Source organism: Pezoporus wallicus, unplaced genomic scaffold (genome assembly GCF_028554395.1).
Source record: "Pezoporus wallicus isolate ANWC-B61680 ecotype Strahan unplaced genomic scaffold, APGP_CSIRO_Pwel_v1 contig_1739, whole genome shotgun sequence".
NCBI lineage: Eukaryota > Metazoa > Chordata > Aves > Psittaciformes > Psittacidae > Pezoporus > Pezoporus wallicus.
The window spans coordinates 155,557-181,600 of record NW_026637351.1 but is presented as its reverse complement, the minus strand read 5'-3'; the positions used below and the strand labels follow the sequence as shown (position 1 = coordinate 181,600).

Below are 26,044 nucleotides of genomic sequence, written 5' to 3'. Positions count from 1 at the left end.
TTCTGTATTTCTTCAGGTGCATGGTTTGCCCTGTGGTCTCCTGGAGTTTCACACCTCCAGATCTCCTGCCTTACCTATCTCACATTAAGCATAACCAAAATCTTAAGGCCAGGAAAAAATTGAAGCAGAATAGATATACTTGGGTAGGAAATAACTCTATGGATATTTCAGTAGTAGCAACCATTTAGCACTGTCCAGAGGTCTGAAACACTTTAATGGCAATGAAATCATCTGGGGTTGCCAGAGGCACCTAGCAGCACCGATTTAATAGGTTATGGCATCATGTAATAGATACGTATCTATAGGTACGTAATAGATATGTAACCAGCAGCTCATGAAAGCCCCAAAATTTATCTCAGATATATCAAAATACGCATGGCAGGATTTCCTAATTAAGCAAAAGAAAAGCAAGCCTCTGTGTGAAGTGTTGGATGGAACAATGTTATCAGACCTCTCTGGGCAAACACAAAGATCGTATAAAATAGGCTGTTCCCAGGGAAAGCAGCACGTCTCCTCCACCCGCCTTCCAAGAGCAATGGATCTCAAAGTGACCTGTGTGCTTTCTGTTGTTCTCATCATAGCCCTCAGCACCTTGGCAGGTGCTGTACCAAGTAAGTACATTCATCTGCTGTAACCTTCACAGGTGTGTATGTGGGCCTCATCCTATAACTGCGACAAGAGCATGGTTCCAGTTTACCTATCAGACAGTGAATGTCTCGCTCTGGTGAACATCCAGCTTTGCCAAAGCTGGAGTCTACTTTATAATTTTTTAGAGAGCTCTATGGCAAAACAAAAAGGCTGCAGGGGAACTATTGTGTTGCTGGAATAACCACAAAGGCAGAGGAACAGACATCCCCAGGAGCTTGCCAGGACTAGAACAGCAACTAGCTTTGTCTACATAGTCTGCCGACATTTATTTTATGCTACTTTGCCACGTTAGTGCAATTGCAAAAGAATCTATCAGCCTCCTTAGTGAAAGACAAGTCCTTTAGGCAACTTAAGAAAGCAAGTAACTCTATGACAGACACCTAGGATATCGCTAGAATTTCTTGGTTGTGGATGACTGTGCAGCAGACTTAAAATGTTTAAAGTATAGTGCAACTATTTGCTTGTAAACCTATGTTTTTATAGACACCTGAGGAGAATGCAGATATTTTCTGTCTTTACACGCAAGAGAAGCTGTGGATGCATCATCCTTGGAAGTGTTCAAGGCCAAGCTGGATGTGGCTTTGAGCAACCTGCTCTAGTGGAAGGTGTCCCTGCCTCAGCTAATGGTTGTGCAGACTGACAATCAGTAACTTGCTACTTTTGTCCTGAACAGCAAGATGCCAGTGTAAAATGGAGCCCAAGGAGCGGAGCAACTGTGGCTACCCAGGAATCACAGCAGATCAATGCAGAAAAGCTGGGTGCTGCTTCAACTCTTCAGTCCCTGGCGTTCCCTGGTGCTTTTCTCCTAAAGCAAAGAAAGGTAGTGCCTCTGACTGTGTGAAAACGTGTATAACTGCGGAGCAGCTCTGCTTTTCTCTTCAGGCCAATGAAATGGCCACAAACCTCTACTAGAAGGCCACCGGCAGTAGAATGCAAAGTCAAACCTTGCTTACACATGAGTCTTCCGTCTCATCCTCTTCACTTAATATATTTTGTCTTCCTTCAGTTACCAAATGTTCTCTCTTCTCTTTCTTCTATTTGTCAAATAACCCATGCTGATTATTCAAAACCTTTTTACTGCCATTTGTGTTCTTGTTCATCATTAAAGCAGGGGATCCTCAGCACTTATTTAAACGGGTTTTCTATGTAGCTGAGGAGGACTTTAGCACTACGTGTCAAAGTCCTGAGTATGTGAGTCCCTCTGTAGTCTTTTGACGCCTGTACAAAAGACCACAGGCATCCTGTAACTTCTGGGTTTCTTGCTCTTTTCTCCAGCCTGTTTTGATAATTGCTACTTCTTCCTCTCTTCCTGTTTCCCAGCCCAAGTTAACTTGGTGGTTCTTTTTTTTCTCTCCCATTTTTGCTCACCGTTTTAGTTCAATGAAATCTCAAAAATACCCCTTGGGAAATCTTTCTCTCCATTAGATTTTTCCTTATGAAGCTTCTTAAGTCCTGCTACTGGTTTTTGCCTTTGTTTTCTCAGAGGGTAAGAGCTGCTCTCGAGTCCTTCAAGGAGTGGGTGTATGTTTTACATTATGCTGAATGGAAGCCACATTTGCTGGGCTGACTGCGTGACTTTTTCTTAGGAGAACTTCAGGGCAATCTCAGCAACTGCACAGGTGAAAGGAAAGGAAGTGAGGGTGCAAAGGCAACATTACCCAATGGAAGAACTTGATATGAATCAAGATTGGTCAACAGGGCTCAGAATTGTTGGAGGAAAAATTAATTGTGCTTTTGAACACTGTTTGCATTTAATGAAAGAAATGAAAACCAAATGGCAGCCCTGACAGTACCATTTTGTAGACTTGCTTTTCCGAGCAGAACTGTTTCAGGAGAGGAAAACTGAATTATTCAGTCCAGATAGTATAACCTCTTTACTTGTGATTTTACTTTAAATGGCCTGGATGAGCTGTGACTTCCTCCTAAATGACCCACATCCTCAACTTGGTATGCTGAGGAGGCTGGTTTTCCTCTCCCCATACTAGTCAGGCTGCTCTGAGGTTAGCATTGGGTCAGATCATGAATACAGCCTGGTCTGAGGCCAGCGTCTGTGGCACCATTATGGAAGACATATGGCTTTTCACCCCATTGCTGGATCTAGGAAAGGTAAAGTTGGGTCAGTGCCTACCAGACACTTCTGGGGGAAATTTTGCACTCTCTAGCCCCACACTGGCAAATCCACACCCCTTGGTATTTAGTTTTGCCTATTAGGCACGGTAAGGATTTGGGTGAACCTGCTGGCTGAAACTGGTACGGGGAAGTTCATCACGACTGTCATGCTTGCTCACTGACCTCACCTTTGTGAGTTATGCCACCAGGTAAACAGAACATAAAGTAACACTGCCTCCTTTCTTCCTTGGTGTTGGCTTTATGCAGTTAGGAAAGTATGTCCCGCTGATTCTCGCGCCAGGATAAACTGCGGCTTCCCTGGCATCACGGCGAAGGAGTGCGAAAAGAAGGGGTGCTGCTTCAGGTCACATCCCGCTGGTGTCCCCTGGTGCTTCTACCACCGCGTGGTGGAGGAAGGTAACATCCTGCATGAGACATTGTCCCCACATCCCTTTGGATCATGATGGCTCCTGGCAGGGTCCATGCTGAGCCCAGTCATGGTGTGCTCTGCCAGTCTGGTGCGGCAGGAGGGAGCAAGAAGGGGTGTCCCACTCTTCCCAATGTGGCTGCAAGAGCTTCCTCACTTAGAGCATGAGTGGGAAAGAGGTGGCTAAACTCTAAAAAGCCTGGCTTTGCACAGAGGGGTGGGTGTTGCCAATGCATCTGAGTCAGGGACTTGTGGCCAATGTGGCTAGATAGGTAGTCCGGGATCATATGTGAGCTCAAGCCCTCAGCGAGAGCAATGATAGAGGTGCAGCTACCAAACTCACACCTACTTTATCACAAGAGATAAAAAGCTTTGCTTTAGAAATGTGGAATGGAGCACACAGAAACGTCTGATCCCCTACTTCTATTTTTTTAACTGGGATTGACTTTTCATCATATGTAACATAGATGACCAATAGCCTCAGCCAATTCCAACCCACCCCACAGTGCATTTTGAGGAAGTGTATTCTGGGTAAGCCATCACTAAAAAATCGACATTTTGGTGTCCTGCACCTAGGCAAAACACTTCTGAGCACCCTGTGTAATTTGTGGAGAAAACATGTCTCTTAATCTGCTTCTCCTCTTTACCTCCCCAGCTTGTTAAGAGAAACTTTCATCAAGAACCCTGTGATAACTGGACCTTCTCTAAAGGGAAATAACAGCTGGAGGTCCCAACTCAAACTTTATAGTTTGCAACAGTTATGTTTTCTACATATTTTTACCTTGGATTGACTCCTTTCTGACAAAAAGTTACTTGCAGCTTTTATTCTTTTAGTAGGCTAGTACCATGCAGGTTTTCACTGTAATAAAAGAACTATGATGTAATTTTTTTGTTCTCTGCCATCTTTATTTTTAAGCAGTGTATTTCTCTGTTTCCCAGGACATTTGGCATCTTAGCAACACGCCAGTGACAGAGTAGTCACTAACACTTCCAAAAGGAACATGGCACTCGGCTTTCTGTGTTAGCTATACTTCACACTCGCAAGTGACTGCTTGCATTTGTTAGCTGATATGTGGCTTTGCATGGGTGCTTGCTCTTCTGAATACTGACAACATTCAGTGTTCCCTTTATACAACTATAGCTGTGGGTTTGGACTTTTTTTCCCCTAGAGACACAGGGAAGAATGCCTTTGTTATCTGACAACTGAGCTGGTCTGACTCAGATGCCTCCTGCTCCTCTGCATCACCATGTTTCTGGTGCTGCCAAGCTCTTGGTGCTGTTACCAGTAGGACATGGAATAGCTCAGGAAGGCAGGTACCCACCAGGTACCCTACCCAACCCAACATAAGCCCTGGCTGCTGGTGCAACATGCAGCTGAATCACTGTGCACTCTCACTGTTAAGCAGTATCTCCACAAGTGGGTCTCATAGGTCATGCTCAGGGAAGGACTCTGCAACACTAAGATCAAGACACAGGTCCCCCTGGCCCTGACCTATACCTGAAATAGAGCCTGCTGTGTCCCACCAGACACAGGAGAAGCTCCTGGTCTCCAGGCCAGTGTGGCTGCTTTCTCCTGGGTGTCTTTATTGGTCAGCACAGCAGCTTGAATGCTTTCCTGGTTCAGCTGAGTGAGAGCACAGTGAAGAGTCTCTTAAGAGCACCAGTGGGAACCGAACGGGTATCATGAGGCTGCCACAGCAGCAAGCTGTGCTTGGGGCTTAGCAGGAAAGAACAGTTGTGCAGGGTTGTGCTGCAAGGAGGGAGAAAAAGGATGGAGACATGTGCCTCCTTCGAGATTTCGCCAAGTATGTTTTTGTGATAAATAAGTTTATCCAAGCAGTAAAAATCAATCATTCATAAAACTTCATTATCTCGTACTTAAAATAGTTTCTATACTATGATATGAATATGGTAGGATATTGGGTATAATTTAAGTGATAAACTGATAAGTCTACCGAAGGCCTTTGAAGGTCTTTGCTGAGGAAGGTTTGGTGCTGTAGCCTGGGTGAATTTGGAAGGCGTATGCACAGTGTAATCACTGTAATACTGTGCTGCAAAATCTAGTGCCACAATTGAGTGCATTCACCAAGTTAACAGGAGTCTCACTGAGACAAAGAATGAAAACACAGCCACACTGACAAGGGTAACCCTAACTAGTGCTGTGGGAAACCATCTGCAGGGACTGAATTTAGGCTGCCAGTTAGTGCTTTTCAAGGGCAAAGCTCTCACTGAGCCACACGCACTCACCAGAAGGCCTTTCCTTCCACAGAGGCACTGACACTATGTGCAAGAGAGTGTAAGGGGGCATGCAGGGACTTCAGAGGGAGAGGCTCAGATGAGTAACTGCTCCCTACTCTTGTCTCACCCTCACAGATCTCTCTGCTGGGACTGTGGCAGCGAAGCAGGTGGAGGTCAATGGTCTTGCTGAGATTCACAGCATTCTGGGGCTGTATTTGGCTTTGCAAGAAAAACTATGAACAGAAATGTTTTAGTAAGGGGGGTGGTGGGCACTGTGGTGTCTTCCACTGCAAAATCTGATGGGGAAACTCAGCCTGGCAAGGCACAGCAGCTGAAACTCCTGGGAACTGCTTGAGCCCCTCTGTTGAAATGGTCTGTGTGTTGGTATGGAGAAAACAAGCACTGACTGTTCAGGAAAGCCATGCTGATAGCAATCTGACCCCAAAGGGGTGAAGCATGAAGGGCTCAATTTGCTCACTTGCTGTCCCTGAGCATGGTGTCCCCTGCAAAACCCATTAATTGCTATGTGGTGAGCATCAAATCACTACCAGCATGCTCAGCCAAGGACACTGTGTCATGCAGGTGCTCCAGACATTTGAAGTTAAAAAACAGAGTTAATTGTTTATAGCACAAAAAAATTATGACCTAAGAATCTGTCATCATCAGTAAGTGCTAAGGGATGATGGCTACTCTGGGAAGTTAACTTAAGGAAGTGCTTGAGGTCTCTCTATGTAGACTTTTATTCACACCCACCCAAACGCACTTGAAAAGACTGCCTAGAATTCTTAAAATTAACATTTTTGGTGAGAAAACAAGCTGACAAAACAGATTAGAAGACACAGCTGCTGAGGATTTGAAGATGACAAGCAGAGCCAAGGTAGAGCAAAGTGAGATCCCAAAACAGGCATGCACACCAAAAATGAGTGTGCAGAATGTGATTCTTGCTTTCCTAGCCAACCTGGTGGCAGATGCCCAAGAAAGAGAAAACACTGCATGGTAACAGAGGCATCCTGGCTGCTGGTAACTGACTGCCTTTTGGAGGTCACAGTCTGGCCAGCAAGTAGACACAAGTAGATACGTGCAGTTCATTCATTTATTTTGCATTAATAGATTGACAATCTTCACTATCTAGCATAATTGAGATAGCTTCAATTCATTGGATTGTGCAAAGTCTATCCTTTCCTGTCCCTTCTCCGTCTTCTTTTTCCATTCTTTTTGCTTGTACTTAGCTTTATCTGGCACTAGGAAGAGAAATTAAAAAAGAAACTTTAAAACTGTTTTTTTAGTGTTTCAGGCAGCCTGTTTTCAGGCTGACTACTCTACCTACTTGATCTGTGTAATGGAAAGAAATCTGAGTGTATCCTCAGTGCCTTGAGACTGATGAGTGACCACACTGGGTCATTTCAGATGTCCATCTGGCCCTTCATCCATCACTGACCAAAAAGGTTGCCTAGGGAGAGGGGGAGTATAAGCATATAACAAGGCTTCTTTTCTAACAAAATGCAGAACTGTCACAAATGTGAATCAGTTTTAACAAGCAAACGTGAGAAGCCCAAATGAAGACTTACCCTTTGTAGCTCTGCAATTCTACTTGCACAGCCACATCACTGTAAGGTGAGTGAATAAGCATATAAAGTTCTGAATATTTTCCTGGGGGGGAGGAATAAAAAGTAGGCCAGCTTCATGGTTTTTTTTATCAACAAAGGTACCATTGGAATAGGAATCAATCTCTGTGACACAAAGCATTTGTGATGAGGAGGCTATTAACAGATAGTGAATGATGTTTAAAATCACAAATGACTGGTAGTCCTAAACTGACTGCAACCATGACAGCTCTGTGCAACCAATGCTTCACTCCTAATAAAGGCTGAATAGAAAATGTTTGCTATTGCACATTGGTTGCCTCTGTGGTTCTGCAGTGTGTGAGGATATTCTACTGCTTTTTAAAAGCAATTGTAGCCAAGAAAAAGGTCTTGGAAATCATTCATTTTGAAGCAATGTAGGAAAGTTGTGTTTGGCTGACACGGAGAATTAACAGGGGAGAAAACTAGGACAGACAAGGAGCACAGAGCAGGTGGGTGCTAGGAACAAAGAACAAACCTGTAGCAATGTGAAAAAAGGGATGTAACTGAAAACACCTCCAAAATGGTATATTTTCACGTGCCCACTCACTTAGGAGCCCATTCCCAGATGTCTCTGCAAATGGTATGCTTTCTGCATAGTATCTGCAAGTATCACACACCTCCTCTGGGAAAGCTCCTGCTCAAAAGGAATGTTTCAGAGAGGGTGCTAAACCCAAGTAAAAAAGAATACAGAAACTGAAATCTTCCTCTGTTGAGAGCAGCTAAATTGTGTGGTTCTGTCACAAGTCTCTAACGAGCTACTTGTTTCACTAAAGCTTGAAAACTTGACTATGATGCCCTCAAGCAGCTTGAAAAACAGAAGGTAAAACACAAGAAACAAATCTGATTTCCCGTGTTAAAACCAGGCAGAATGATGAACTCAGGACCCAGATTCAGTTACTGGGATGTTGCCCTTGCTTCCAGGCTGAGTCCAACAAAGGCGAATGCACTGCTCTGAGGTGCAGGTTGCAAAACCTTGCTTGTGAGCAAAGCTCAGGTGAGTTTCAGAAGCTCTCAGGTGACAAGTTTCCCAAGCAGCTCTCTACTGGAAACAGAAGTCATCTTTAGGCAGATCAGCCCATTATTCCTCTGTAGACTTCTCTCCTCTGAACCTTCTTCTAAGGCATTTGAAAACTGACAGTGTCAGTATACAAAACAATGAACTGCCTGACTACCTAAGACAGCATGCATGGTCACTGTTCTGGTACACCCTGTCGGGTATGCAGTGGGAGGATGAGACTACAAATGTGATCTCATTACTGGAAAACAATAGCCAAACAGACAAGACTTTGCTTAAAATGTGTATGCTGCAATGCGTAATTCATTCAAGTGCTAGAACTAATGGGTAGAGCTTGTAGATGCTATAGAAGAGGATGCTGCTTTGTTCAAGTGTTTGCAGTCATTTGGTGCTACAGCCCTTGCTAGTGAATGGTAAAACTTCTGTGTGCCTATCAGAGGTGAGCCATGGGAAAAAATAAAGTACTCTTCTGCTGGAAGAGTGGGGGAGATCAAGTACTGACTTCCTTCTCAGCCCTCCTATGTGTGTGTGGGCAAAGACACAGAACCAAAATATCAGGTATCCAGCAATGCTGTTGCACAAAGTTAATACTACACAAAAAATGCACAATGTTGAAAATATCTTCAAACCGAAAACATAAAAGAAACTAAATAAGGCTACAAAACTGAAAATAAAGAAATTGATGCAATTAGTACCAATTTGACTAATCCATCCCTTGACGGCCCTTCTGCCCTAAACAGAGACTTTAACATACACTTCCCTGCCGAGCCCTTTATTAAGGCTCTCCTAAGTCGTCAGTGCCAGCATCTGACAGCATGTCAGTTGCTCATTGCTCACCTGGGCACTGCACAGGTCCTTATATCTTCCCATGCTGAAAAACGTGATCATTCTTACCATAGCAGCTTTTCTGGTTGCCAATGGCTTTCAACCTGCCTTTTGAAGCAGGTTTTAAATGGATAGCTATTAGAAAATACAGTATAAATTGTCCTGTATTTTCAAAGACTCTTTTAGTGTGAATCCATTTGGAGTACACAGTGGATGGTAATGGCATGTGAGGTATATGAATTTTTGTGGCATTCCTAATGAGTAGTTTATGGTTGGCTTATTTCACAGCATTGGCTGTAATATAAAACACTTAAAAGTAATTTGAGTTGCTACTCAGGCTATGAAGGACTCCTGTTCCTTCTTTTCTCCTCCTGTTGGCATGGGGAGGCATCTAATTCTTGGGACTGTAATTCCTTCAGTCTAATAAAAAACACAGCATAAAGTATGATCTTTGTTATCACGAGAAAAATGTCTTGACATTACTTTAGAAAATGCAAGCCTATTGGATCTTTAGGATAGTTTATCTCTTAAGCATCACTGCCCACATCATTTAGGACTGGGCAATTACCTAACTTGTAAAATTTAGGGCTTTTATCCTTGAACCGTGGTGACCACCCCAGGCAGTGTTACTGTGGTGGTCAGGAGGGGTGGCACAAGGACAGTGATGTCATCCAGGTGCTGTGCAACACAGACCTTTGCTCCGAGCCAGTGTGACTGCACTTAACATTTTAAGAATTCTCACTGCGTATTTCTGTCACCCGCCTGCATTAGGGGTTACCTGAAACCACCACAATGTACATCTGAAACAGGCAAATCGATGTCCTTGCTGGCTGCCAGAACCTAGGAGCAGGCAGAGAAAACATGTCCCTACCAACTCACCTGCCACTTTCCCTTGAGAGAACAGGGACAAAGGCATCTGTCTGAAAATAATAACACTTTATTTGATTTTATTTTTTTTGTTACATTATCATAAATGTTCTCTAGTCTCAGAAAACAAATCCCTAGTTTGGAAAATAATGCACATACAAATCTCTTCTTACGGGTATTAAGTATACAGAAATATACAAAGATTTCTCTATTATTGTAATATATCATCAGAATGCCTACATCCCACATGTTTACTCAGGTCAACTGTACCAGTAAGCATAAACTACAAAGGTAACAAGCAACCTGAAAAAGACATGGTTTAGATAATATAATTATATATATGTATATATATATCTACAACAGTGCAAATATATCACAGCGTGCAGGCAGCAACAGTCTCTAAAGAAGCATAATAAAATTGATTCATAGTAATGCAAATGCATTACAGAAACGAGAGACAACAATGACATATTAGATATACAGAATATGCACACTTTAGCACGCTGATTTAAAATGATGCCTTGCATTGACTCTTGCTTTAAAAACAGAACAGATGTTAAATAATTCAATGACAGATTCGAGGGCAGTATCTCACAACAAAGTCAAATGACTCAGATAAGGTATTTCACAAATCTTTACTGACACAGGTAAAGGCTTGGCTACACTGCAGGACTTGTCTTCTTTTTAGATTTATCAATGTAATATTTCCCTTAAATTTAATTTATTATTACCATAATTTAAGAGCATTTTTTCCCACTTTTTTTTTTTTTAAATTGCTCACAACTGACTCATATTTGTGAAGTTTGGTACAATTATCACAGGAAAGCTGGTTCTTGGAAGTAATAGAAAGGAGTCTGTGTAATGATTACCCTAAATGGGCTACTAAAATAAGCTACAATGGGGTCAAAAAACCCCCAAACCATTACAGATGCCACAGAAGTAAAACAACCCCATCAACCTTAAAAGCCAAGACTTCCATGTTGCCTTGCAATCTGCTTAAAAAGACATTCTAGATTTTCTTCTTCTTCGAAGAGTAAAGCACACCCATAGATCCAGCACATTATGCATTCAGTAGCTCAAAGAAGCCTAGAAGTTACGCCTCCACCTCTAACTACCTCGCACAGTTCCCAAACAGCCAATTTTGACACCCCACGTGGACAGCAACAATGAATATCTAGCAATAAGGACACAAGCAATTGGTAAGAATGGCCTGAGCCGCATAGAGGACCCAGAAAGAAAATGGGTTGACAATATCTTGATGTATCTCAAAGGCACGAACAATGCTGCCAGAATGCAGGCTTGCAGGCTGAGTCATGGGGATTTCTTGTGCCAAAGGACACGGATTTTGACTGGTCACCTTTTGTTTTACTGTGCTGGCAACAGGTCTCCACAGAAATCTAGATCTCTTACAGGAAGGTTCTGTGGTTGACAACTGCATGAAGTTATGGTTCATTATAAGATTCCAAAACAATAAAAGCACTGACGCTAGATTCCGTGCTCTGCAGTACCATTTCTCCTTCACAAACTCCACATGAAATCCATACAGAAACACACTAACAAACACACAGAATTAAAGGAAACTTGTTATGCCTGCAGGCTCAACCTGCAAGTTTTGGGTATGTAATATGCAGAATGACATCTGGGGTTTTAAAAACCACTCAGTGGGATTCGTTACAACAACCTCTTTTTGTATTATGAAAACAGGCATTTAAGAACAGGACAGTAGCAGTTGATCCCTGAAAATGCTGCTGCCCCTGTCCACAAACAGCAGAGCTCATGATCAACCTCAGTGACACTCAGCACTTAATTTATGACTCATTAGTGCTGTGTGGCAGTGTCATGGGCACAGCAATGCTCAGCCTGTTATAAACTGTTAGGGAGGACATGACACGGTGTCATTTTCTGCCTACTTCTCATTCCCAGCAGCTTTTCAAATTGTCATACTTCATAAATGGCTTTCCACAGGGAACTAAAGGAAAGAAATTCCTGAGCAATTGCACCCTATCAGCCTGATCTGGTAGGAAAACGGGCATGCATGAGATCATTTTCTGAAAGAAAAAAACTACGTAGGACAGTGTTTCTGCAGCTACCACTCAGATCCCCTCTGCAGAAATACAGGCCCCAGTCAACCTGCTCTAGCGGAGCCTAAGGCTAGCTACTGCCACAGCCATCCTCGATGTTTTCTAATATTCCTGCCTTTAGCATGGATCTTTGCTGCCCTGTGTGAATGTTAAAGCGAACAACAATCCTAACACTTGAGAGCTCAGGGTGAAGTCCAGACCTTTTCTAACCTACAACAGGGCTACAGAAACAAGGTAACTTCAAGAAACTCATCTACTTGTTAACTATGCTCTCGTATCCACAATGCAAGGCCGGATTTAACAAGTTTTCCTTTCCTCGTGACATCCTTGTAGTTCCCCTGAGTTGGCTGCCCCTTCTTCCAAAGGTCATAAACTCAATTTTTTGTCCTGAGTTCTAGGTAAATCTCTCTGTTCAGACAAGCAGGTCTTCTTCCCCGCTGGCTTGTCTCTTGGCAGATGGGGATGGCCTTCAAGATTTCCTTCTTGAAGCATGTCCAGCCTTCCTGGTCTGCTTTGCCCTTCAAGACTGCCTCCCAAGGGACTCCATCAACCAGGCTCCTCAACAGGCCAAAGTCTACCCTCCAAAAATCCAAGGTAGCAGTTTCTGCTGAATCCCTCCTTACTTCTCTAAGAATCAAAACCTCTATCATATAGCGATTACTATGGCCAAGATGGCCTCCAGCCACCACATCACCCACAAGTCCTTCTCTGTTTGCAAACAGCAGGTCCAGTGGGCTGCCTTCCCTTGCTGTCTCACTCACCACTCTTGTCAGTATGTTATCATCTTCTGCACACTCTAGGAACCTCCTGGACTGTTTTCCTCTCTGATGTGGTGTATTTCCAGGAGTCATCTGGTAAGTTGAAGGAGTAGCCCTCAAGAAGCAGAAGCTTTCTCTTCACAGCTTTAACCTGGACCCTCAGTCAGCAAAGCACTTAAGCCTAGACTTTAAAGACATTAGTTGTTCCTTTGATTCACATGAGACAATACAGATGTGAGACGTTATTAACATTAGGCACTTTGTTGGAACAGAGCTTCAAAGGATCCCATCAGGGCCACAAACATCTATATAGTGTTGAATAAATAGGACAGGGCCTCCTCTGTAAGGATCACAGGGGTGGTACAAGTCTGCATGTACTACACTTCTTTCCAGAAACAAATGTTTAATGGAACATTTGCTTCTGTTGACAACATAGACTTTAATACAAAAGAGTAGATTTAAATGCCAGTCACCTGATACATCATAGAATCACAGAATGGTTTGGGTTGGAAGGGACTTTAAAGCTCATCTAGTTCCAACCCCTCTGCTATGGGCAGGGACACCTTCCACTAGACCAGGTTGCCTAAAGCTCCATCCAACCTGGCCTTAAACACTGCCATGGATGGGGCAGCCACAGCTTCTCTGGGCAACCTGTTCCAGTGCCTCACCACCCTCAGAGTACAGAGACCAGTACATCCAGTAGTTGGACTCAACTGTTTATTACCTTCCACTCATATAACCAGCCCTCCCTATTACGTGTGCATCTTTATTCCTCTCTTTTAACGAAAAAAAAAGATATTTTGGGCATCAGATACTAAGAAGTAAACAGGATTTTAGCACCAGATAATCTTCTGTTACTCCCTTTGATCTGTAAAGATGAAAATTTCTCAATTTCTTAAGTGAGTAGAATCTGTTTTCCAAATCTTTTATTTAATGTTAAACAATGATTTAAATACTTTTGAAAAACTTTCAGTGTTTTTCAGATTATATGCAGGTTTCTGTGAAGAAAACCGACAAAAATACATATTAAAGCACCTAAAATCTTAGCTGATGCAAACAGTAACCAAAGCAACATGTCAAAAATAAGTTGAAATAACACAAGGAGGCCTACAGAACACTGATGTCTTCCTGCAATCCCAACAGAAATCGTACATTCAGTTTTCAAGAGACCTTTAAAAACCTTTAGCCTCTTAAATAAATCTTAACCAGATTGTGACTGGTTCAAATAGTAGCAATGGCATTGATTTAAATCAGTTTATGGCTATTAATATATGGCTATATAAACTGAGGATTTGAAGTCTTTAGAATCTTGGTGACCTCATTATTCTTCCACATGAAGCCTCCAGAGCTTCACAATGTGATTGCTGAACATTACAGCACATGCATGCTTAGTCCATTAACCTAGGAATGTGTTTTATAGCAGCCTGCTAGAATTTATTTCCACATAAACAGAAAAAAGCCAAGCAGAGACTATGCTAAAAATCTTTGAAGTGTAAAAGCATAATTGGGATGGACTTTAAACACTTCTGTTCCACAGTAGTGAGAAAAGAGTTATCACTGTTTGATTTCAGAGCTAAGGAGGGGAAGAATTATTATCTCATCTATGTGTAGCACTGTCTTTCAAGAAAATTCATTTATTTATTTACTAGGATACTAGAGTCTGTAAGTGTTCCTTAGAACAGTAACTTTCAGCTAAATGCTACCAGTAGATGGATGGGAAAAAGGCTATCTAACAAATAAGGGAGTGATAAAAATATTCCAGAGCATGTATTTTCTTAGGAACACCCATGGAGGACCAGACCTTTTGCTACCACAATACAATACAAGGTTATGGTACAGGAGGACATATTGCAGACTTGAGAGGTAAAATCTACAAGGTAAAGTCTACAGAGGAATAGGCACAGATAATAAGATAGTATCAGAGGAACTCATACCGCTAAACTGGTCTGGATGGGAAAATGTGAGCAGAGTTACTTCATTTAATACACTGCAATGGATTTTCAATGCTGTATTTGGTAAATGGTGCTGGTAAACACAAAACATGAACCCTGAAGGTATTTAACGCACTGGACATCAAACTCTTTCACATTCAGCTAGCCTACAGCTCGACCAGCAGTATGCAACACAAGTACTATGGCAAATGTAGTCTTTTGCCTGCTTGCAATCAGCATTTGAACTGTCTGTAACATTAACAAATATTTTGAGAGTCTTGAAATAATCAAGGCATGCTGTGCCAAGGGATTTCAGCTTGTGCCTTATTTAGAAGCACTTCATAGTTACAAGTATTATTTAGAATAACCAAATTCTTAATTTCTCATACCTGACAGCCACATAGGTCCACATCTGCTTGTGGTTATGCCTGGAAAAGCTGCAGAACTGCATAAAAGCTTTTTGTGAAAAAAAGCAACAAAACTATGCAAAGAGGTTGTGTGAGGATTTTTCTGTTTCCTCCTACAGTAAAAGCTGACTTTGCTTTCACAGGTGAATCTCAGTTTCAAGGAAAGTTCAGCTAACCTTCCTAGAACACGTGACTTGCCTTAAAGTCTTCCAGAACACAGGCTTAAATTCAAATGTCCTGAGTTTAACCGATACACATGCCCTGCGTCTGTACTGGCAAATTAAACAGAGCCCAGGCATGCGCCAGGAAAACTGGGAAACAGTTGTCTTCACTGCTAAATGACAGAGCTGCAGCCCAGCACAGCCAGAGCTTTTCCAGCTATGTTTGGGCTCTATTTAGGAGTTAGCATAGTACAGGGACCATTCCTGCTAGTCCCAGTTGTCTGAGGACTAACAGGGCTGGCCCTGGCACTATTTAGCATGAATAGTGCAGAAGGGGTAATTTCATTTAACTGTAAGTCGTATTTGTGTTTCAGAATAGAAAATGTGTCTCAAGAGACAGATTCCTGGGTGGCACAAGCTGCCAGAAGGTCCCCAGCTCCTACAAGGGCTATCCCCCCTTCCTTCCCTCCTTGCGAGCCATGCCATCTTGTCCTGGCAGTGACAGTCCTGCAGCCCATGCAGGTAGAAATAAGCCCTTTTTGTTCTTAATTTCCCAGGTACGGTTTCCAGGTGGATGGGCTTGAGCTATGTTTGGGCTCTATTTAGGAGTTAGCATAGTACAGGGACCATTCCTGCTAGTCCCAGTTGTCTGAGGACTAACAGGGCTGGCCCTGGCATTATTTAGTTTAGTAGCCATGGAGTCTTCAAAAACAGTCTGTGGATTGTGACTGTGTGTGGTGGCCAGCAGATGCACAAGATCTACTTTACTGCCACAAGCTGATGAATGTTTTGCTGACATTGAGCTGCTTCCAAACTAGAAGACATCAGCATCCTGATACACATTTACAGAATGCACTGGTCTGACTCAGAGGTCTGTGACACTAAGGTGAATACACAGTAAGAGCAGAAGGTAGTGGAATTTACACAGAAGTTGGCCAAGGTGTCCCACATGAGTATGGGCTCTCCATAATTTCATTTTGGGTTGAAAATCCAAACCATGAAAATCAGTGACATGAGTCACATCAACTTGGAACCAGAATTCCCCCTGCCTAGTTCACAACGGTGAAACATGCAAAACAAATGCATGTTTCTTTTAATGGTTTCATTGGTGTTTAGATATATTAACTACTAATTCCCACGTCACACATGTAGACTTCAGGATGAGAACAAAACTGCTTGGCATAATTCGACTTGTAGTATTACAAGATCATTTGTGTATTTTGAGGAGAGTTCTAAGTGTAATGTGTTGCAGATACAATAAACACTGCCAGGTGAGGCAGTCACAAGTGTTTTAACACAATACCCCAAGCTTTGAGCTGTGGATAGCTCTCGAGCTCCATCAGGCTTTAACAAGCTCTCAGGCTTCAGGGATAGATTCTGCTTTCACAATTTAAGAAAAAACGAGCCTTGGAGAGCTTTGATATTTTTCATTCACAGGAGGTAGATCAAACAGATTGTGAGCAGAGATATTTTAAATATCACAAATATTGATTTAAAAGACACTGCAAAAGAACGTTTTTTTCATTCATTCAGCAACAGCTTGAATATGTCTGACTGCCTGTGCTATCTACAGGCCACAGGTTTAGTGCAGACTCTGAATCTGCCTTTTCCTCCCATCTTTACAGTTTTCAGATATGAGACCAGCTCAACAGGTAAAGCACCAGAATCCTAAATTTAGACAGAAACAAAAATGATGACTTGAATCGCTTGAGGTTTGTTTTTAAAAAAAAGTGCCCATATTAAAAAGGTATCTTTAACTTATTAATTAATACATTTGGAGACTTTTGACCAGAAGGGGTAATTCTGTGGAAAAGAATTGCAAAATAATACATAGAAAACTGCAAAGATGAAACTCTGAATTTAAAAAGATGAGAGAATCCTATTTTCTTTGCATTTCCCATTTAGCATCTCATTACCTTGTCAACTATAGACGACATTATACTCTTCTGGCTACCAGGACTAGTATCTTAGCGACCTTAACCCAAAATTGGTTTTCATAAGGAAAGTTCCTGCAGGCAGATTTTTTGTTACAGTTACACTGCCTCGGTTTTGATATTCTGTGGTGTAAAATTCCCTTCTATTTCTTCTTCCTAGTTAAAGCTAGAAAGTGTAATGAAAACATGACCCAACCCAACTGGACTGATTGGCTTAACACTGTATGTCCACTATCCCATTGTGGTTCTCTATGGGCTAGGTCATAACAGCATCTAGCTGGGCACTGGAGACTGGCCTGCCACAGTGAGACAATGTCAAGTGCCCTCTATTGCATGTCTAAAGATCTTCCTACTGCATTGTTTTAGCTGGTTTTCCTTTACCTCTCTGCTCGGATTTTGTATCTGAGAACAAAATAGGCAATTAGGCGCAGAGAGAAGAAGAAAATTCCAAGAACAATGAAATCCAGGTAAAGTTTGGCATTTTCTACATCCAGTTCTCTCAGAATGGCCTCTGATTTTTGAAAATGGCAAGTTTCATCTTTATCACAATGCAGGTCTTCTCGATCCAGTCCATAGATGGAGAGAATAACTCCTTCAAACCCGTATCTAGAAAGAAGAAAGATGGATTACAAGGAAAAGTCCTGATGATCTGTTTAGAGGTACTGCACCAGCAATAAAATCCCTATGAGAGCTCGGCTGAAACACTGAACTACTGAGTAGTTCAGTATTGCTCTGACATGTGTCTCAGGGCAAGTTCTACCCCTGTTACAATCAAGCAAATCACGTCACTGGTATTTTATGTAAGATTGAAAAGGACAGGAGTTTTGCCTTTAACTGCTTCCAGCTAGTATATAATGCAATTTCTCCAAAGAAAATGTTAAAACAGAGGGCAGACTAATTTCAGCTCTTATTCAGAAATTCCCCTTTTAGAAGTGACATAATTAATTCATTTTCCTCTTAAATAAGCAAAACCAGGAACACAATTATGGTTTGAAGTCAGAAACACATTCAAACAGGCATCAGTCTAGAATGCTGCTTCTCTTTCCTTCCATGCTCTATAGTTTCACTAACAATGCACAGTTCCCACATGTCCCCTGGCACGGGCTGCACTTACCATTTGAGTTTGTGAGCAGAGTGAAGAGAGGGCTTCAGGAGACCCCACATGGGCTGGACAATGGCTTACGGCCTCATCTTGAAGTCTAGCTACTAATTCAGGGTCTCATTATCTCTTGTAAGTCCCTGTATAAGACCTCACTTGCTAAATGAGAGATTACTTTAGCTTGGGCTTTCTCAGTAATAGTGCAGCTTGGGCAGGGTGAAGGAGGATGAGAAAATTCTCCTCACCTAATTTCAGCTATAAATATTTAAGTGTCTTGTCTAAACTAACCCTCCATGCCAGCCTCCAGAGGTTTCCTCATGGCAATCATCCTATCTAAAGATAGCTGTCTCAGACTACAACAAAGACTGACACAGATGGGATATAAGGTGCCTATGGTTCTTAAAACACTAGTTTAGATTAGAGATGACACAAATCCCACACCTCTTGTGGTAGTGCTACCACAGGTCTTTATCCCACAAGTCTACCTACAATATTGTCTTTCAATATAAGATGCTGGCATCAAATTCTCAGTTCGGCATACGGTCCCTATTATTTCAGATATCCACTACTGCAGAATCTAGGCAGATCTGCATGCTGTGCAATCTCACTGAATTCAAGGAGACTGACATGGACTTATAGCCAATAATTTTGGCTACAAATACTAAATGCTCCTATTTATTTCATGTCATATACAACATAAAATGCAGTGAGAAAATGTGTCATGCATCACATGTGAATTTATACTCTAAAAGAATGTGCTGTGAACATACCCAAAATAACCAACCAAGCAAGCAAAGGTAAACATACAGCATTTCCAGATGGGAGGTTAATGGCCTCCCTAGCAGTACCTGACATAGGAAATGTAGGACATCCATTGGAGGTATGTTGGGATGGTATCAAAGCTAACAAAAAACCCAGAGAACAGAAGCACCGGGATTGCAGTAACTGGGCCCACAAAAGTGGCCACCTGTGAAGAGAAGGAACAGACAAATCTCTTGTCAGACAGCCACAGAAAACTTCCTCTTTCATCTGATGTCCTGGCCTTCAGTGAGGAAACTAGCCTTTGACAGAACAGTCTTTCATTATGGCAAATCCTCTGTTCTGTGCCAAAACCAAACAGGCAGTGCAAACTTACTTTTTAAGCAGTGGGGACTGAAGCCATTCAAGTCCTTCTTACAATGCAACTTCCCAAAATTATCACAGTTCCAAATACTAGGAAATTACTGACTTATTTATTTACGCAGACAAGATTTCTTGTGAGGGGAAGGGTAGATGCTGTTAATGGAGAAAAAGGAGTTACTCTCGTCTTCCTAAACCCTTTACTAGTTGACAAAGCTGCTGTGCTGGGATCTGTCCTTTGAAGGACTTGAACCCATCAAGAAGTTTACAGAGTAAGATGTGCACTCTGACTCACTTGCTCCTCTGGGTTTGAGACCCCTCTTTCTAAATATTATCCTTTATCACTTCCCACTGAGGACACACAGACCTCCCTCCTCATTAACCCCACATGAACAGTAGCTTCAACCAATTGGTCCTAAAATGTTGCGAAGAGGATAAGGAGCATCTCCAGCTGGGTGGCTTTGGTGGGGAAGATAGATCTTGACCAAACTCCAACCTGTCCTCTCTATATCCCCTCCAGGGTAAAGGTACAGGTATCTGGGGAGAGCAGAAACACACAGATTGCACAACAGGGCTATGGTGGTCTCCACAGGGTGGCACAGAGAGGGAATCAAATATTCTGCTGCAGAAACAGCACCAATGGTAGCATCAATGTATGTTAATGTCAGCATCACCTGTTATTATAAGCACTACAAAACGGTTCTGCTGTGGAATGGTCACCACAGCACATCTGCTGCCAGGAAGCAGAATGAAGCTACATGGCCAGCTTCCAGTGTGACAGTCCTACCAACAGCTGCTTCTCTCCCTCCTTCTGGAGAAGCTGAGTATCTTGGTCAAGCTTTTTCTTATCTTGCCTCCTGCAATCTTTTTGTGTGTGTATGGAAGAACCCTCTCCCAAGCTCCCGATTCTCATGGCTTACCTCCACTTTGTAGATGCATAGAAATGCACCAGTCCCACAGTTCTAGGACCTACTCAGCGTGGGATGAATAGCGAATGACAACCTACTCAAGGAGGGACAGGCACAGCCCCACTCAAATGGGGAAAGGAGCCTCATATCCAGTGCGTATATATGCTGTTTAAGCTGATGCCAGTGGAAAGCATCAAGCAGCTGTACCAGATCAAGACAACTTTTTGCCTGTCATCTCTCAACGAATGTCTTGGGGACACAGCAGCAGTCATAGCAACCAGTGTTAGGAGACAGCGGGGTTCCTGTGAAACCACAAAACACTATCAGTACCTGGAGGGATGTAGAGGCTGCCCCTATGAGAAGACCCAGTGACTGAGCCACCAGGGATGTCATGGTTCCCAAGGCTGCGAAGAGGACAAATCGGAGTGCATCAGATGGCTGTGAAGTCATCCAGTACACAATACTGCAGTAAGCCACAGGAAACATGATCTGCAAGGAGATACCCTTGGAGTTAGTCTATTAAAGCCAAATATTTGCTGTTACTATGACTAATAACAACATGGGGATTTCTAATGAATCCACATCTCTAAGCCTTTCCATTACATGACGCGAATGGCTGAGAAAAATACATATATCTGCCAGAGACTGTGATACCTATTGTATTACTTAGGCAATAGAAAACAGATCCCATTTGCTTATAACCCTCTCCAATTCCCCTTCTGCAAAAAAGAAGATACTAATCTGTTTATTAAAATAATTGGGTCAGGTCTAGGTTTTTGTGAGGGTGCTTCTGATTTGGGCCTGAAGCTTCAGCACACATATATGGACAGTTTCTCCACCATTCAGATGAATAAAGTAGCAGTACTAATCTTTTTGGCAAGTCGACTTGCCATGAACTTCAATGGTTCTTGTTTTATTGAAGAGTAGAGCATATACCTGAAAAGGAACATCAGCCATGGTTTTGGCGAGATAGTAGGCTTTCAGGCTGTACCAGTAGTTCAGATGCTCTCTAAGAAATACTCCCATCTCAAGAGGAACTACAGAGAACACAAATTAGTAAATTAGGTCGTCAGTATGCAATATTGTTGCACATAATAACATAGTTTATCCCTATCTAACCCTGACTGCTGCAGTCCCATAGTGGGACTGGAACTCTGAGGCCTTTGACAGACCAGCAATAGTTTCAATGGTCTGTAATGAAATATGAGAGGTCAGGTACTCACATGTAAGGACAGTTGGCATCAGCGCAGCAAACATAAGAAACAACATGGAAAAAAAGAGGAAGCCAGAGTTGCTGAGGACTTTCTTAGCTTCATTGCCAATGCCTAAGTAAAGCAAGCCGATGAGCAGCCCAATACCAATGTGTGAGGTGATACGCAAGTGCGTCAGGACCTACGAGCAAGGGAAGAGTAGTATTTCTGATCAGAAAGTCTAAACTCAAAAAACAATGGTAATATGACTGAAATCAGATATACAGATTGCAGAAAAGGAGTATTTACGTCCAGAAGAGCTTATACAGAAATTACAGAATCACAGAATCATAGAACAGTTAGGGTTGGAAACAACTTTAAGATCATCAAGTTCCAACCCCCCTGCCACAGGCAGGGACACCCCACAAGAGACCATGTTGCCCAAGGCTCTGTCCAACCTGGTGCTGAACACCACCACAGATGGAGCATTCGCACTACTCATTTCCTTCTGGCAAACTATGCTTCAGCTAAGGAAAACTTACTGTAATGAGCTTCCCAGTGTCAATCAGACACCTCAGTATTAGAGTTCAGAAAATTTCTTCCTGTAAACTCAGGCAGAAACTGCAAATGATGCAACCTGAAACCTTCCTGACAATGTCATGGAGCCACTGGCCCTCATTCATCAGGAGGAGGCTTTCTCTCTAACTAAAAGATAACCTTCCTAGAGGAGAAGAGAGGCAGAAAAGGTATTTCAGGCTTATCTAGACCAAACTAACTTAATCAGGCATAAAATATCCTTCTGTGCCTTCTCTGCAATACAGCATTCCTACAAGAAGTATGGAAAAAAAACCAACAAAACAACATTTGGAACAACTGCAAGCCTTTACAGTTGAACAGAAAAAAAAAATAAATAAAACCAGCACTGTTCTTCAATGTCTGCATCAGAAAATAAATTACAATTTCCCCTTGATGGGGATGAGGACAGGACCATATGATCCATGGTCAGCGCTTGCACACCTATGAGATATGCTTTTCAAGTGTACCAGAGACTCATCAGCTCATTGAACCACGTGGAGAATGTGAAGCTGTATGTTCGCTTTGGATTACAAAATCCCTCCCACAGGCACATGTCAATTTATTTTTGACCAGTTGCTCACAACGAAGATGGTACAGTTAAAAGCAAGACTGAAAGATGAGTCTCTTTCTTTTGAAATTCTGTGATGATCTTCATGTATGGACTGTTGAACAGGACCTTTAAGGTGTATTATACTACCTCAAAACCAACTGAACAGACCTTCTGGATACAAAAGATATTATAAAGGCAGTCTTACCGAATCCCTCATGATGGTGAGAAAAGTTCTTTTGAAGAGGATACAGAACTGGGTTAGGCAGCTGGCAGAGAAGCTGTGGCAGCCTTCTGTGGAGGAGGAATCCTGTAGAAACACATAAACTTCTTTCTTTGCAGTATCTTGCTTAGTTTTCATTCACAAAACCCTACTCCTATCAGTTACGTGTGCCCAGAAGCCTCCCCCACTGATCAAGGATTTAAACTCTCTCCCCCTCCCAGCTTCAAGCCATGCCCATTAGTTGTGGTATATAAAATACCTCTTCAGAAGGCCTGTGCCAGAGGAAGGGATTCAACTCATTCTCACCACCAACATCTCTCTTGTAGTCTGTGTCACATATCCTTTCCCGTACTGCCCTTACCAGCCGGCCATTCTGGTCTCCATATTCACCAGATGCTACTTCCATAACTACAAAAAAATAGAAAGCAAGTGATTGATTTACACTACCGACTAGTTACAAGCCTCATTATTAGATCCCCATGATTCAGCAGCATTGACAGAAAGTTTTGGCTAGAACAGGCTCTAAAATGCCACACAAGTTCATACATATAAGCACATATTGTAAATGTGTCTTTCTATAAATCTTCAAGTTTTCATTCTGGAAGTTAAATGAACCATTTTAGGGGAAAGGCAGTGAACATGGGACAGTCTTGGTAACAGCAAATGACAAAAGCCTATTCTTATGGTCCTTACTGATTCTTTGGAATTAAGAAACAACAGTCAGAAAACCTCACAATGCTATTAGCTGTACAATACTACAGCAGTATTGCTCAAGATGAAAAAAAAAACCCAGAATACTGGAGCCACTTTGAAACCACTAAGATTAATTACTAAGAATTTATCTTTAGTTTCCTGGACTTGAGAGAAATACTGACTAAACTTTGCCACTAGATGGCATTCGAATTACTTAGAAAAAAACTAAGATTTTGAATATTTTGAATTTTGGTACATATATGTATGTATAAATGAATGTATGTATACACACATATATACACATATGTATACATGTACCAAAGTATAAAACACACCATGGACCCTATTACCCTGAAGGTGTTAATCAAATACAAAATATATACTATTCAAATTGTCCTTACCAAAATCTGCTGGATTGTGGTAGGTTGGGCAATTCAGACCCAAATCTCTCAAGTAAGGGACAAGGTTTACTACTTTCCCACGGTAAATGCATTGGCCTTGACTTAAAACATAGAGCTGGAAAACAAGGCAAAGAAAAAGATAAAACCCCATGTAATAGTATGCAAATATTTGAACCTGCTACCTGTATGACAGCAATCCATTAACATAGTGACCTCTTCCTGTCCCTCTGATAAGAAGACCTCGTGAAGATCTGTCACCACTTGGAACTACCTTTGCGTAGAATTATAACTAATGGGAAATTACACGCTTAAGGTTTGACTTCTGCAAACATTCCCTTCAGGACTTAAAGCATATTAACACAGAAACAGACTAATTGCAGACAGACACATGCTGAAAATATGCAAGAAATACATTATGGATATTTTGCGCTGGAAGACCAGGCTGGTGAATGCAAGAATGGAAGGAACAGCACAGCAATGGGAAACAGCTTGATTATTCTTACTTTTAGCCACACTATTGACTTTCAATAAATTTAACCTAAGCACATGTGGTCCACATCCTGTTGTTGGGTTGGAGAAAAGATCTCCAACTGACTTCACTTCAACTATTATTATCTCACGTGAATAAACTCTTTTGAATTTACACCTGTGTAGCTAGGATGAGAATGTGTATCAGCAACATTGCAGACACTGGCACTAAAGCTCCCTTGCTCTTAAATTAATCTAATTTACTCCACTGGCATCCCTGTGCCCAGGAGCAGTTGTGGGTGAAGGGGTAAAAAACACAAGTGTAATAATCATAATTTGGGAAACGTACCAGCCAGATTCTTTACAAACGTTACATGTAAATAATGGAAATGGGTACAGAAGAAGAAAAAAACATGATCAAAAAGTATATTTTGCTCTTATTTAACTTCTTGATTTGATTTGAACCACAGACTAGAATTATCCATGATTTTACCTGAAGAGTGAAGCCTTGAAAATACAACCTATCTAAACCACACATAAAGAGTCTGAAAACAATACCTGATCGAACAACTCGAACAGTTTAGCACTGGGCTGGTGAATCGTGCAGATGATGGACCTGCCACCCTGAGCTAAAGCCTTCATCAGAGAGACCACCTGAAAACACGATGCGCTATCCAAGCCACTGAATAAAAAGAAATGTTTGTTATCCACAAGTCCACAGGCACCATTCAAAGCTAGCGCACGTATTTGCTACCTCTGCCTCTCACTATTATCCTTTTATAAATTTTCTCTGTAGCAGTTTAATTTTATCATATACCAACCTTATGCTTTTATTTCTCCATCAGTCTTTTAATTAAGCTGGAAGCATGTCTGAGAATGAAAAATAGACTATTCTCAAAGCTGCCTTAAGGGACTTCTACATTTTAGGATTGAAGATTTAAATGCTCCCAACTTTAATGAACAGATACGTATTCATAGCTCTCCCAGCCTTTCCAGACTGGGATCACAGACTTTGATTCTAAATATGCCACATTCATTATTAAAAGTCACACTTTAAAATGCTTATATTCAAGCTATCTTTTCTTGAAAAAGAAGAAGAAAACTCATGCCACAATCTGGAAATATTTTCCTCTCTCCCTTCCTGTTTCAGTTTGTGTCTCCCTTAAAAATCATTTGTTGCATGATCTGGCAGTTACAGCAGTGACCCAAGGCACTAAGCACCTAAATCAAATTACTTCTTGTGGCATCACTCAGTTCTTACAGGCAACACAAAATGAGCCTTTTCCAAGGACTTAAGAGGTCAATAACCTTTCTGCAGCACTGTTCTACCATATAAAGCAGTATTTGCCTATCTTTAATTTTTGGCAATGAAGTACCTGGTTGGTTCATCAAAAAACATGACAGGAGGATTGTTCACCAGCTCCAAAGCAATGGCAAGACGCTTTCTCTGGCCTCCAGAAAGACTCCCAGTCCTTGTATTGGCACATGTCAGCAAACCAAGGGCTGTCAATATTTCCTTTACCTAGAGGAAACACAACAATGCATCATCTAAATTTGTTACACAGAAGAAAAGCCTCTTTACTGATTTTCATGGAGTATGTAAACTAGCTCATGACTTTGTTTCACAATCCATATACCAAAGACTTTTTCCACCTAATGTAGGATTTATTAGATTCAGTGGGGCTTAACAATCTACCGTTTACTATTTTGACCCAAATTCTACTTGTTTGCCCTATATGACCTGTCTCAGTAAGGAAACTCTGGCTGTGAAAATGAGAGGAAATCAGTTCTTCT

General features: G+C 41.8%; 2 protein-coding genes across 2 annotated transcripts in view; one reads left to right on the top strand and one right to left on the bottom strand.

Annotated features, from left to right (window-relative positions):
- The first annotated feature begins 514 nt into the window (after positions 1 to 514).
- LOC130596971 (trefoil factor 2-like) lies at positions 515 to 5,661 on the top strand. Its single transcript, XM_057405098.1, has 4 exons — positions 515 to 611; positions 1,322 to 1,468; positions 3,025 to 3,174; positions 5,558 to 5,661. The coding sequence occupies exons 1-4, from the start codon at positions 536 to 538 to the stop codon at positions 5,659 to 5,661; spliced, it is 477 nt and encodes a 158-aa protein (XP_057261081.1). The 5' UTR covers positions 515 to 535.
- Positions 5,662 to 16,670: 11,009 nt separating this feature from the next.
- Positions 16,671 to 26,044, bottom strand: part of ABCG1 (ATP binding cassette subfamily G member 1) — a 47,827-nt gene continuing 38,453 nt past the window's right edge. Inside the window, exons 6-15 of the mRNA XM_057404989.1 lie at positions 25,627 to 25,772; positions 24,809 to 24,932; positions 23,783 to 23,897; positions 22,948 to 23,096; positions 22,674 to 22,775; positions 21,376 to 21,544; positions 21,089 to 21,189; positions 20,483 to 20,641; positions 18,974 to 19,092; positions 16,671 to 17,632 (exon numbers count right to left, since the gene is read on the bottom strand). Coding sequence (XP_057260972.1) covers positions 17,404 to 17,632; positions 18,974 to 19,092; positions 20,483 to 20,641; positions 21,089 to 21,189; positions 21,376 to 21,544; positions 22,674 to 22,775; positions 22,948 to 23,096; positions 23,783 to 23,897; positions 24,809 to 24,932; positions 25,627 to 25,772 — 1,413 coding nt within the window. The 3' untranslated portion in view covers positions 16,671 to 17,403. The remainder of the gene's footprint in view (positions 17,633 to 18,973; positions 19,093 to 20,482; positions 20,642 to 21,088; positions 21,190 to 21,375; positions 21,545 to 22,673; positions 22,776 to 22,947; positions 23,097 to 23,782; positions 23,898 to 24,808; positions 24,933 to 25,626; positions 25,773 to 26,044) is intronic.

Bases quoted from the DNA above. Each gene is read 5' to 3' on its own strand.
- LOC130596971 (XM_057405098.1), top strand. From the start codon at position 536: ATGGATCTCAAAGTGACCTGTGTGCTTTCTGTTGTTCTCATCATAGCC. The intron at 612-1,321 runs GTAAGTACATTC...TGTCCTGAACAG, and splicing joins CTTGGCAGGTGCTGTACCAA to CAAGATGCCAGTGTAAAATG. The intron at 1,469-3,024 runs GTAGTGCCTCTG...GGCTTTATGCAG, and splicing joins TTCTCCTAAAGCAAAGAAAG to TTAGGAAAGTATGTCCCGCT.